Source organism: Amphiura filiformis, chromosome 4 (assembly GCF_039555335.1).
Source record: "Amphiura filiformis chromosome 4, Afil_fr2py, whole genome shotgun sequence".
NCBI classification, from domain to species: domain Eukaryota; kingdom Metazoa; phylum Echinodermata; class Ophiuroidea; order Amphilepidida; family Amphiuridae; genus Amphiura; species Amphiura filiformis.
Window position 1 is genome coordinate 20,085,953 of NC_092631.1, and position 14,131 is coordinate 20,100,083.

Sequence of the window (14,131 nt, forward strand, 5' to 3'; positions counted from 1 at the left end):
AATGTAGGTTCAATATTATACCACCAGTGACAGGTTGTTGACACATTAATTAATATTTCTCATTTATTTGGATGAGAAAGTTTTATAGTTTTATAGTTTTTTGCATTGTCAAACGTACGTGTTTGGCATCGGTTCCCTGTGTACACATTGGTGCAAGTACATCGTCCAGGACTATAACATGTTCCACCATGTTGACAAACAGGTGTGCAAATAGCTGTAAAAAAGCAAAATAATGTGTAGGTTCCATCATTTTGACATTGTGGTGTACATATTGTTAGCACTTGCAATGATCAAAATTTAATTATTGTTATTATTTGATTTATTTATTTATTTATTTATTACACTTTATCACTGGCACAGAATTACACAAATATAATAATTACAATAGTAAAGTTACATCAAAAATTACACAATATTATAAAGGGAACAACTTAAAAAAAGTCCAGTGAATGGCTGGAGCAAACAGGTGCTATGCACCTCTAAGACCGCACCACCAAATCTAAAAAAGAAGGGAATGAAAAAATAAATTAAAGGGGATGCAGGTTAAGTTATTTTTGCCTGAAATAAGAACAATTACAAAAACATGGACAATTACATGGAATAGGCTGCCAAATAATGTCTTCAAATTCCATGTGATCAAAATTGGCATATGCAAGGCGGTTCAAGAAACTATTTAGCACACAGAGAGGGGGGGGGGGTAATCAGTAATTCCAAAGGATGCTTAAACCAGGGGATATAGCCATGATTGTATCATGAAATAAGGTCATGAATTGTCAAACTTACGTGTTTGGCAACGATAGCCTGTGTACTGATTGGTACAAATACATCGTCCAGGACTAGAGCATGTTCCACCATTTTGACAAACAGGTATGCAATTAGCTACAAAAGAGCAACATAATATAATACAGCTTTACCATTTTAACACTGTGCTGTATATATAACACTTACTGCTATCAAAAATGAAGCACAAATGTGTCGTTGTCACAAATATATCCAAAATGTCATGTGAACAAAATTGGCGCCTGTAAACCACCAAGTAGGGTCAAATGCGGTACAATAAAATGTTTAGCTAAAGGGATAGTAACCCCTGTATGAATGTCAACCGGATAAGATCATGAACTGTCAAACTCACGTATTTGGCATCGATTTCCTGTGTAATAATTGGTACAAGAACATCGCCCAGGACTTGAACATTTTCCACCATTTTGGCAAGCAGGTGTGCAAAGAGCTGTAAAAAGGCAAACAAATGCAATACAGGTTCCGCCATGTTGTACATCGGATTAACTTTAATTGTTCACCCTGTATTGACCTTGGACCTGTTGAGCTTCGTAACTTGGTATTTATATGTCCTACGCGCAAATATGTTCATTTTTGTGATCCTTAGACCCAGACGAATAATCTGACATGTTTCACGGGGTCCCAATGTAGCTTGGCAGACAAAATATTTGAATTCAGCATACCCGAATTAACCAAAATAATTTGGTTACCAACTTTTACGCGAAATTGTTGCTAGATAGTTTAAAAAGCACATGTTTCCAAAATAGAACCAGTCTAAAAGGGTTTACAAAAATCCCCCCCCCCTAAAAATACAAAACATGTCTTTGCATAACTTGACATACATTTCGTTGATTTATATACATATATATTGGGCTTTTATAATGCACCATTTCATTTAGATATCACTGCGCAAAATACGTCAACAACATAATAAGCAATGAAAAGACAATACATACACACCATTTGCAATTAATATAATTATGGTGACTGTGAATTGTGAACGAGAACTATCATTAAAAGATGTGTTTTAATAGCCTTTTTAAAAATCTGAGGTGAGCTGGAAGTTCGGATGTGAGCGCATGTATTGTTCCATAGACCTGGAGCTGCAATAGAAAATGTTTTATCAGGGCAGATTGGATTGATTAAGGTTCAGTAAGGCGGGCGAGATAATATCAATGCATGGAGGCCAGAGCGAGATTGCGATTGCGTGTTAAGTGTGAAACATGTGGATAAGTAGTCCGGTGCATATTCATTCAAGTATTTGTACAAAAGAGCAATATTTTGAAGCATATACGAACTTTCGCTGGAAGCCAATGAAGTTTTATAGTATGGAGTTGCATGATCATATTTTGAGACACAAAAATTTAATTTGGCTGATCAGTTTTTAAACCGTTGTAGTCTGTTGATATGAGAATTGTTGGTTTCGAGTAAAAGAGCGTTGTCATAGTCCAATCTGGACAGAACAAGATATCGAACAATGTTTGTACATGATTCCAATCCATTCGATCCACGACGGTTTCTTGTGATGATTTTTAAATGAAAGAAAAATTAAAAGATGTTACATGATTAGACATCGACATTAGATCTTCGAATATAATACCAAGGTTACGGACAGTTCTGGATGAAGTAATGGTAACATCAGCGACCTGAAGATGAACACTTGGCATAATTGCAATTCAGTGCAAGGATTATTTTTGGAACAGAGAGGAAGAATATTGGTAAAACATATGCTTAACCCAAACAAATTAGTAAGCAAGTACCGCGTGTCCTGATCCCGGTTTTCAGGCACCGCCGAACCACGTGATTAGAAGAAACGGGAAGCGTCGTAAAAAACGGTGGTGGCACGAAAGTTTCTTACCACGTACGTCGAAGTTCACTTTGCAACGGGCGAATTTTTGTTACAAAAACCAAACGACTGGTAAAAAAGTCGTTATGTTTATAGGCCTACGGTAAAATACATGAAGAAAATAATGCTAGTTGTGCTAAACAAGAAACTTTTCGTCCTTGGCTGATTCTCGCTCAATTATATGTGACCCGGCAGCACAAATGAGCCATAAATTCCCTAAATTGTATTCTGAGTTACGGTGTAAAATGTGTACGAAGGTCATATTCATCGGTAACTTAAGGGAAGGGGTATGAACGTTTGGACAGTATTTATTATGGGACATTAGAGCACATCAGACATATCGAATTGCATTCTGAATACGAAGAATGTCCTTCTGATATCAAATAATTTGGATTTTTTGAAATTCGCAATGTAATACACATTTTATGGCAAATCATTAAAATTGATATTTTGATATTTAACAGTACTTGAAGTAAACTTTATAAATCTGATGATTTATACTTAAAGTGTATGTAGGTGGGATGAAAAGCCGACGATCAATTGAAAATTTTGACCTTTCGTATTGAAGATATGGATTTTTGTCACTCACTCACTCACTCATCAGGCTGTTTCACCCACTGCTGTGTGAAGCCCTCCTCCAGCATTTTCCATCTCCTTCTGTTCCTAGCCGCCGATGCCCAAGCTGTTGTACTCATGAAGGTGGTGATGTCATCTCTCCATCGTCTTTTTTGCCTTCCTCTTCTCCTCTTTCCAGTCCTTGGCTGCCATTCTGTAAGTCTCTTCGTCCACCTGTTATCGTCAGTTCTTGATAAGTGACCTGCCCATCTCCATTTAGTTTCTTTAATCTTTTGCAAGATGTCTTTGACTTGGGTTACTTTTCTGATGTCTGTATGTCTGACTCTATCACGCAATGAGAGGTGGAGCATTTTCCTTTCCATAGCTCTCTGTGCTGTTACCAATTTCTGTTCCATTTCTTTTGTTGTGGACCAAGTCTATGCACCATAGGTCATAGTTGTTAGCACACACTGGTCATAAACTCTTCGCCTCAGTGACAGTGGTATGTTTTTATCTGTCAACAGTTCTTTATGCATACCAAAGCATCTCCAACCTGCCTTTACACGGATTAGGATCTCTTCAGCTGTGTTGGTATCCATTCTCAAGGTCTGTCCTAGGTACTTATAGTTGTCAACTTTCTTGATCTGGTGATTTGCTATTGTGATTGTTTCTTTTGTCTCAAAGTTTGTCATAAACTGTGTTTTTCCTTTGTGCATTTGTAGTCCCACATGTATACTTTCTTTGCACAAGCTGTTCAGTTGGTCTTCCATATCCTTCACCGATGTTGTTGTTAGTGCAACGTCATCTGCAAATCTAAGATCTGTTAACATCTCCCCGTCGATGTTGATTCCTTTTCTCTCTAGGTTAGACTTTTTGAAAACCTCTTCCAGTGCTGCTGTGAAAATCTTTGGTGATAATGTATCTCCCTGTCTCACTCCTCTCTCTATTCTCACCTCCTTGGAAACATCATTATCTATGTGTATTTTGGCGATGGCATCTGTGTATATATCTTCTAGGATGCAGATGTAGTTTTCGTTTATTCCGCTCTTCCTCAGTGCATCAAACATATCCGTATGCTCTATGGAGTCAAATGCTTTCTGGTAATCTATAAAACCAAGACATAAATCAAGCTGGTATTCATTTGATTTTTCAATCAGTTGATTTATCGCCTGTAGGTGATCTGTGGTTGAGAATCTTCCCCTAAAACCGGCTTGCTCTCTGGGTTGATTTTGGTCTAATATAGCTTTTAATCTGCTTTGGATGATTTTTGTGAATATCTTGTATACATGAGAAAGAAGGCTGATTGGGCGGTAGTTTTTTTTTTTGTTTTATTTCGTGTTTTTAGTTTTTTTTTGGGCGGTAGTTTTTTTGGGCGGTGGATTTTTTTCCCAAAACAAAAAAAAAAAAAGGTTCAATTTTCAATTGATCGTCGGCTTTTCCTCCCAGCTACATACACTTTAAGAATATATCATTAGATTTATAAAATTTATTTCGAGGACTGTTATATATCAAAAATTTGAAAAATATCAAATTTTAATAATTTGTCATAAAATTTGTATTATATCGTGAATTTCAAAAATGAAAATTATTTGATATCAGAAAGACATGCTTCGTATTCAGAATGCAATTTGATACGTCTGAGGTGCTCTCATGTCCCACAAAAAATACTGTCGAAACGCCATAAACGCTCATTCTAGATCCCTTAAGCTGGCCCGACATCCGTCTCATTTCGATAGTCAAAAACTAATCAATAATCCTATTGTTGAAGTGGATAATAAGCTTCTACCTTAGATGGCTATAGAACTTTTAATAGCTCTGGTCTTTGTTTGCTTATATTGCTAAATCCTGTTCAAGTGGTGGGTTACCAGGCATTGTATTTTGTACAGGTATGCATAACCAACAATTAACAATGAGAGAACTTTCTTAAACCTCGTTGACTTGGGGATGATTTGAAATGACCGCCAATTATGACTGTTTGATATTTATTGCCAACAATGTGGAAAAAGAGACACATGTAAAAACGTAAAAAGCTATAATTTTGTCGAAGGGGCAAACCGTCGTTTTATCTTTTCAGTTTCTGTTTCCGTATCCGTAATAGTTTTGTAAGTCATTGTTATTCTGAAGTGGTAGTCTCCCAGGTATGACCAATCTTTTATTCTAGCCTTTTGTTAGTTACTGAAAATTTGAAGCTCGTGAATTTCAGTTTTCGTTTTGGTAAGTTATATTGATTTTTTACATAAAACCTTGAGATGTGCGGTTGGGTGCCAATCTAGACAAAAGAAGAGTCTAAATTTTACGGTCCTAAATTCGCGGTAAATTGTACGGCTTCAATTGACTTGTGTTTGGTGTATATGTACTTACGCCTAGACGTAAGTGGGTCGTAAAAAAAGTCTTGCATTGAAATATATACTAACCATGTTGCCAAGTTATAAGCAATGAGTCTTTCATATTGGCGATGAAACGAGCGTCTAAAATAGTCAAATATCTCCCAATGAAGCGCGTACAAGTGGTGATTTGGTAATCATGTTTTATATTGAAATGCAATACAAAAGAATTTGCATTGGAGCAAAGATAATGTATTCCATTCATGGCAAGCTAATCTGATAATTGGTTGGGCCTATATGCAAGACTCGGGTTTATTTTAAATGTTTATTTTTGCAGAGCTTATTTTCAGTCATGGATCATACTGATAAATTTCGCGAGGTTGAGGGAGGGAGGGCGGGGAGATACTTAAGTTGAGACTGAACAAGCGAGAGTGGGAGGGGGTGAGGAAGAAAGAGAGGAGAGGGAGAGACGGAAAGACTAGAAAGAGAAGATCTCGAGAGGAGAGAGTAGGGAACGGGGGACGGGGAGGGAGTGGGGAGACTGATCATGGGGGGGAGGGAGGAAGCAAAATAGGGAGATAGACATTGATACGAGGGAAGGGCGACACTGTGGCCCTGCACAAGTGCAATGGGGCGCGACAGGCTCATAAGCGGACCTTTTGTGATTGATGGGCTTATTTCCAACGTTTTTACAGAAAAAAGTGGACCTTTTCATTCGGATTGGCATTTTGTCATAATAATGTGAATCAATTTATCACTGTCAAACACGAGAGGGCGCTAGACCATTAAAACAGCGGTCGGACACCGGTGTTCAATACTATTTTATCTCCAGCCTTTATGGGCTTTATTGACACAGGCAATTACCTCTATTGGAATAAGCTGATTGGTACTTCAGAGTTAACAATGAAGTCAGATTACAGTAAACTTACTGAATCCCTTGCGTTTTCGTATCTGAACAATAGAGTTACGGAAACTGAAAAGATAAAAAGACCCAAAGTTTAACAAACCATAACCCCGCTTCTGGATATCGTTTGAAGTCAAATGATATACCATTTTTAAGTTTATGATGTTTATTTTTAAACACGAAATAAAACAAAATTGACCGGGAAGGAATTTACGGCTCATTCGCCGTGGACGGTCACATATTGATTTATGGTCTACAGAGATACCTCCTCTCCAGACAAATTACACGTTCAAATCGATCTGTTGGACGTCCAAAGATCCTGTAAAAGTATTATAGAACATGTGTTTGAACATTATTTTGACAAACAGGTGTGCAAATAGCTGTAAAGAGGCAAAATAACAGAATACGCCCAGGTTCCACTCTTTTGACAGGGTAGTGTGCATTGCTGCTAGAATGAAGAATAACACTGGCAAATGAACCGCAACATCTGTTGAGTGCAAGATCCAGGGCCGGATTTACCTTTTTTGGGGCCCTGGGCCAGGCCAAAATTCGGAGACCCCCAAACTCACCGTGGGGAAGGCATGTGCACTCAAGTGACCAAGTTTTGGTTTACAAATAAGGGGCCTACAATAAGATGGGTTTTACAAAGACATTTGCGCGCGAAGCGCGAGAAACATTTCGATTTCAGACCATTTTAGCCCAAAATGAAGGTGAATTTTGTTATATAAAAGGCCAGTGCGCGCGAAGCGCGTAAAATTTGCAATGTTAGCATATTTTGGTGCAAAATATGGTGTATTTGGGCTACAAAGAAACATGCACATGTCAAATTGGAGGCCCCCAAATTTCGGGGGCCCTGGGCACTGGCCCATCTGGCCCAATGGTAAATCCGGCCCTGGCAAGATCATAGCTGACTTTTGTTAGGAGAGTAACACTTCGACGTGTATTCCTAGATTGAATAAAATGCCCTCTCTCATCCAACAAATGTTTGTAATTTATTAAAAACCTACTGCTATCAAATTTTCATAGCACACGGACTTGTGAGCAATTAAGATATACATTATTATTCCAAATACATTGTTCGCAAATGAATTGACATCTTCCTTTATACTCCTGTGTAAAATGGTAATCAAGTGGAGTAAAATTTACTGAACTCTACCAACTTTGGTCCTTCCACCCCGGACAGTTAGTGACTGAGAATACACAAGCAATTTGTGAAACGAAAAACTAATCCTGGCATTAAGGTTGATCATTTTTAGACCTTCATCATTATAAAGGATAACCACAATTCAAAAAGGCGTGCTTAACTTTAACTGGCGCATTCCAAAAATAAACACATAAACAACAGTAATAATTTTCTTTTGCACTGAATCAAGTATACCAATAATGGAAGAAATATAGAGACATACTGCCCACAGGGGTACGTGAGATCTCTTTGTTTTCAGCATGTTCAGAGAACAATTATTTGTTTAAACTTTGTAACTTATCTAACTTATGTAATAATTAAGTTTAAAAATCATCATCGTATCTTTAAAAAAAACCTATCCCCAATGTCTTGACGCATTTAGTCAATTTGACAGGCCATTTAATTTGAACTACCCTACCACGTTGCTTCAGCATCATAATTTACTTGCATATTAGAACAAATTTGAAACTCCTTTAGGACTCTGATAATCTTGCAAAACACATGGGATATTGTCAACTTGTCTGAACATCGTTGTTGATATCAAAACACAGAATGAGATTATTATTTTTAATAGGAATCTACAACTGATCAATATCAAGTACAAACAGGTAGCAGCTACTAGGGTCACCTTGGCAGAAGCTTCTCTTTACATTGAAATAACCAGAAGGGATCGAGCCCATTGTTCATTGTACAGCTAGAATTATTATTTTAACGTAATGTAATTCATTTTTTAAAAGAGTTGAATACATCTTAGGGAAGATGGGATTGTGGTGGCAGCGATAGCCACCCACAGACATATTGGGCAGTAGGATGTGAAACATCTGTAACTCTTATATGCATATATGACAAGTTTAAACTAGTTGGATGTGCGTCAGTTGGTAGTAGATCCATTGAATCACATCCCATGGGAGAAGGTAAACCTTACCACAAGAAACCCCAGCATCCTCATGATGACCACAGTTCTCTGTTCCCCAACCACTGTGCTGGCACTGGCTAATGGCACTCTCCGACCCTGTACAATCTACATCATCGAGAAGTATACTCCCTGAACCCTGCCCAAAGTGAGCATTACTAAACGCTGTACCAACTCCATCGGAATAACCAAGCTGACGACATATTACCTGCGCGTCCGAGGTACCCCAGCCATCGTCACACACAGTACCCCACTGGCCATCGTGATACACCTCCACACGACCTGCGGTAGAGTGTGTTCCTCCAACTAAACGAGCAGGAACTGCAAGGTTACACATATACAGTGTGTTCTAATAAAAATTACCGGATGCTTTTATTTTGTTACAACTCCAAAAGGACATACCAAAATTAAAAACGAACCATTTTGGCAATCGGTTGTCGACATATCAGTGCAAATTGCGTTTACAAAGAAACAGATAATTATGTAACAGTCCATTCTATTTGTGTCTACAAACCATTACATACTAGTCGGATAAATTTTAATTGTGAGTGTATATTCATTTTTTTTTTTTTTTTAATATTAATGTCTGGGGGATATTGAATACTAATAAAACATCAATTTATCATCGTATGCTAAAACTTTCCCCAACGTCTTGTCATTTTTAGTCAACTTTAAAGGCTTCTCATCCCTTAATGTACAACTACAGAGTTCAAATTTAGCAAAGGCTTACCACACGAAACCCCAGCATCCTCATTATGACCACAATTTTCTGTTCCCCAACCACTGTGCTGGCACTGGCTAATGGCACTCTCCGACCCTGTACAATCTACATTATCGAGAAGTATACTCCCTGAACCCTGCCCAAAGTGAGCATTACTAAACGCTGTAGCACCTCCATCGGGATATCCAAGCTGACGACATATCACCTGCGCGTCCGAGGTAACCCAGTTATTGTCACACACAGTACCCCACTGGCCATCATAATACACCTCCACACGACCTTCGGCAGAGTGTGTTCCTCCAGCTAAACGTACATAACCTGTATTAATATGTGAATAAGAAAGCGCCAAAGTGTTCAAGTAATCCTGCCGAGTCAAACTGTGGCGATTTGCTTCTTTATTTTATTTATTTATTTATTTATTCATTCATTCATTAATCTGAGAATCAGTGACCAGCACTGTTCTCCCTTGCTGCCCAGGATACAAAACAGATAAACAACATATTTAATAATACGCATAAAGGCATGAAATTATTACCAAATACACATACTAGCTACAAGAACGTAAACTGATATAACATATTACCCCGTTTAATTACGAAAGGTCATAAGCTCAAATACCACAAAGACTCGCCAAATTGCGCACATAGGCTATCACGCCATGAGAAAGGATTCAGGCACATAAACCCTCCCCCGATAATCCACAAGAACTGAGAAAGAATTCAGTTACATTATAGAGAGCCCTTCCCGTACCCCACTGGCCATCGTATATACACCTCCACACGACCTACGGCGGAGTGTGTTCCTCCAACTAAACGAGCAAGAACTGCAAGGTTACACATATGCGGTGTGTTCCAATAAAAAATTACGGATCTTTTTATTTTGTTACGTCTCCAAAAGGACATACCAAAATCACAAAATTAAAAACGAACCATGTTGGCAATCGGTTGTCCACATATCAGTGCAAATTGCGTTTGATTCCATTCAGTGATTGTTTTCAGTTGAAGTTCAAATTTAGCAGAGGCTTACCACAAGAAACCCCAGCATCCTCATAATGACCACAGTTCTCTGTTCCCCAACCACGGTGCTGGCACTGGCTAATAACACTCTCCGAGCCTGTACACTCTACATCATCGAGAAGTATACTCCCTGAACCCTGCCCAAAGTGAGCATTACTATACGCTACACCAACTCCATCGGAATATCCAAGCTGACGACATATTACCTGCGCGTCCGAGGTACCCCAGCCATCGTCACACACAGTACCCCACTGGCCATTGTAATACACCTCAACACGACCTGCGGTAGAGTGTGTTCCTCCAACTAAACGAACCGCCGGAGCTGCAAGGTTACATATATACAGTATGTTCCAATAAAAAAATAACTCCAAATGGACAAACCAAAATTACAAAATTAAAAACGAACCATGTTGGCAATTGGTTTTTGACATATCAGTGACGACGAATTGCGTTTGATTCGGTTCAGTGAATCAGATAATTATGTAACGCATGTTATGTCATAATACAGTTCATTCTAAGTGTCTACAAATTATACTAGTCGGATAAAATTTGATTGTGAGTGTGTATTCAGGTATGACTAACATTTTTTTGCTTTTATATTAATGTCTGAGGTATATTGAATAATCATAAACATCAATTTATCATCATATGCTATAACTATCCCTAATGTTTGACATTTTTAGTCAAACTGAAAGAAAGAAAGAAAGAAAGAAAGAAAGAAAGAAAGAAAGAAAGAAAAAAGAAAGAAAGAAACTTGAGAAAAAAGAGAAAAAACCCGAAAATTCAGCCACAAGAGGACTCGAACCCACACAAACAATCCATAGTAGATTTGTAATCCAACGTTCTATCCATTCGGTCATACAACAGCTTACGCAAAAGGCTTATTTAACCCAAGGGGATAACAACATATGTGATACGATCAAGCAAAATCAGTCGGAACCCGGAAATATTAAATTCTCAGTTTCTTATAGGATAGTAAAAAGCATTTACAAAGCTGCATTTTGAAATTAAAAACGAACCATGTTGGCAATTGGTTTTTGACATATCAGTGACGACGAATTGCGTTTGATTCGGTTCAGTGAATCAGATAATTATGTAACGCATGTTATGTCATAATACAGTTCATTCTAAGTGTCTACAAACCATTATATACTAGTCGGATAAAATTTGATTGTGAGTGTATATTCAGGTATGACTAACATTTTTTGCTTTTATATTAATGTCTGAGGTATATTGAATAATCATAAACATCAATTTATCATCGTATGCTATAACTATCCCTAATGTTTGACATTTTTAGTCAAACTGAAAGAAAGAAAGAAAGAAAGAAAGAAAGAAAGAAAGAAAGAAAGAAAGAAAGAAAGAAAGAAAGAAAGAAAGAAAGAAAGAAAGAAAGAAAGAAAGAAAGAAAGAAAGAAAGAAAGAAAGAAAGAAAGAAAGAAAGAAAGAAAGAAACTTGAGAAAAAACCCGAAAATTCAGCCACACGAGGACTCGAACCCACATAAACAATCCATAGTAGATTTGTAATCCAACGTTCTATCCATTCGGTCATACAACAGCTTACGCAAAAGGCTTATTTAACCAAAGGGATAACAACATATGTGATACGATCAAGCAAAATCAGTCGGAACCCGGAAATATTAAATTCTCAGTTTCTTATAGGATAGTAAAAAGCATTTACAAAGCTGCATTTTGCAGAAAACCCCATTGATATTGAACAACCAGTTCCAAAGATATGAGCAATTAAAGAGTTTCCAAAACAATTGGAAGCAAAAGGAAACATTCCCTTTGTTTGATTATATCTCAAAATCGATATTTTTGGTTTTGGCAATCGGTTGTCGACATATCAGTGCAAATTGCGTTTACAAAGAAACAGATAATTATGTAACAGTCCATTCTATTTGTGTCTACAAACCATTACATACTAGTCGGATAAAATTTGATTGTGAGTGTATATTCATTTTTTTGCTTTTATATAATATTAATGTCTGGGGATATTGAATACTAATAAACATCAATTTATCATCGTATGCTAAAACTTTCCCCAATGTCTTGACATTTTTAGTCAACTTAAAATGCTTCTCATCCCTTAATGTACAATTACCCAACCACATGGTTTCCTTTTTAGTGAAGCCTTGTTAAAAATTTAAGTTCAAATTTAGCAAAGGCTTACCACAAGAAACCCCAGCATCCTCATTATGACCACAATTTTCTGTTCCCCAACCACTGTGCTGGCACTGGCTAATGGCACTCTCCGACCCTGTACAATCTACATTATCGAGAAGTATACTCCCTGAACCCTGCCCAAAGTGAGCACCACTATACGCTGTAGCACCTCCATCGGGATATCCAAGCTGACGACATATCACCTGCGCGTCCGAGGTAACCCAGTTATTGTCACACACAGTACCCCACTGGCCATCATAATACACCTCCACACGACCTTCGGCAGTGTGTGTTCCTCCAGCTAAACGTACATAACCTGTATTAATATGTGAATAAAAAAGCGCCAAAGTGTTCAGACAAGTAATCCTGCCGAGTCAAACTGTTGCGATTTGCTTCTTTATTTTATTTATTTATTTATTTATTTATTCATTCATTCATTAACCTGAGAAGCACTGTTCTCCCTTGCTGCCCAGGATACAAAACAAATACACATACTAGCTACAAGAACTTAAAATGATATAACATTAACACCGCTATACAAAATTATGCATAGAAGTTAAAATTACCCCGTTTAATTACGAAAGGTCATAAGCTCAAATACCACAAAGACTCGCCAAATTGCGCACATAGGCTATCACGCCATGAGAAAGGATTTAGGCACATAAACCCTCCCCCGATAATCCACAAGAACTGAGAAAGAATTCAGTCACATTATAGAGAGCCCTCCCCCGTACCCCACTGGCCATCGTATATACACCTCCACACGACCTGCGGCCGAGTGTATTCCTCCAACTTACACATATGTGACCGTCCACGGCGAATGTGCCGTAAATTCCTCCCCGGTCAATTTTGTTTTATTTCGTGTTTAAAAATAAACATCATAAACTTAAAATGGTATATCATTTGACTTCAAACGATATCCAGAAGCGGGGTTATGGTTTGTTAAACTTTGCTCCTTCAACAAAATTATAGCTTTTACGTTTTTACATGTGTCTCTTTTTCCACATTGCTGGCAATATATATCAAACAGTCATAATTGGCGGTCATTTCAAATCATCCCCAAGTCAACGAGGTTTAAGAAAGTTCTCTCATTGTTAATTGTTGGTTATGCATACCTGTACAAAATACAATGCCTGGTAACCCACCACTTGAACAGGATTTAGCAAAAGCAAACAAAGACCAGAGCTATTAAAAGTGCTATAGCCGGCCATCTAAGGTAGAAGCTTATTATCCACTTCAACAATAGGATTATTGATTAGTTTTTGACTATCAAAATAAGACGGATGTCGGGCCAGCTTAAGTTATCGATGAATACGACCTTCGTACACATTTTACACCGTAACACAGAATACAATTTAGGGAATTTACGGCTCGTTTGTGCTGCCGGGTCACATATACAGTGTGTTCCAATAAAATGTACCGGATGTTTTTATTTTGTTACGTCTCCAAAAGGACATACCAAAATCACAAAATTAAAAACGAACCATGTTGGCAATCGGTTGTCGACATATCAGTGCAAATTGCAAATGTTTGATTCCATTCAGTGATTTTTTTCAGTTGAAGTTCAAATTTAGCAGAGGCTTACCACAAGAAACCCCAGCATCCTCATAATGACCACAGTTCTCTGTTCCCCAACCACGGTGCTGGCAGAGTTCCGACTGATTTTGCTTGATCGCATCACATATGTTAAAGTCAATCATATAAGTCAATACTTACGTGTTTGAC

General features: G+C 37.8%; 1 protein-coding gene across 1 annotated transcript; it reads right to left on the bottom strand.

Moving 5' to 3' along the window:
* Nucleotides 1–1,112: 1,112 nt before the first annotated feature.
* On the bottom strand, nt 1,113–14,106 carry LOC140150039 (neurotrypsin-like). Its single transcript, XM_072172044.1, has 5 exons — nt 13,992–14,106; nt 10,250–10,561; nt 9,233–9,541; nt 8,515–8,823; nt 1,113–1,228 (listed from the first exon to the last, which is right to left on the bottom strand). Exons 1-5 carry the CDS (start codon nt 14,104–14,106, stop codon nt 1,113–1,115), a joined length of 1,161 nt encoding a protein of 386 aa, XP_072028145.1.
* Between the last annotated feature and the right edge of the window lie 25 nt (nt 14,107–14,131).

Bases quoted from the DNA above. Each gene is read 5' to 3' on its own strand.
- LOC140150039 (XM_072172044.1), bottom strand. From the start codon at position 14,106: ATGATTGACTTTAACATATGTGATGCGATCAAGCAAAATCAGTCGGAA. The intron at 9,542-10,249 runs GTAAGCCTCTGC...ATATTAATACAG, and splicing joins GGATGCTGGGGTTTCTTGTG to GTTATGTACGTTTAGCTGGA. The intron at 8,824-9,232 runs GTAAGCCTTTGC...GTAACCTTGCAG, and splicing joins GGATGCTGGGGTTTCGTGTG to TTCCTGCTCGTTTAGTTGGA.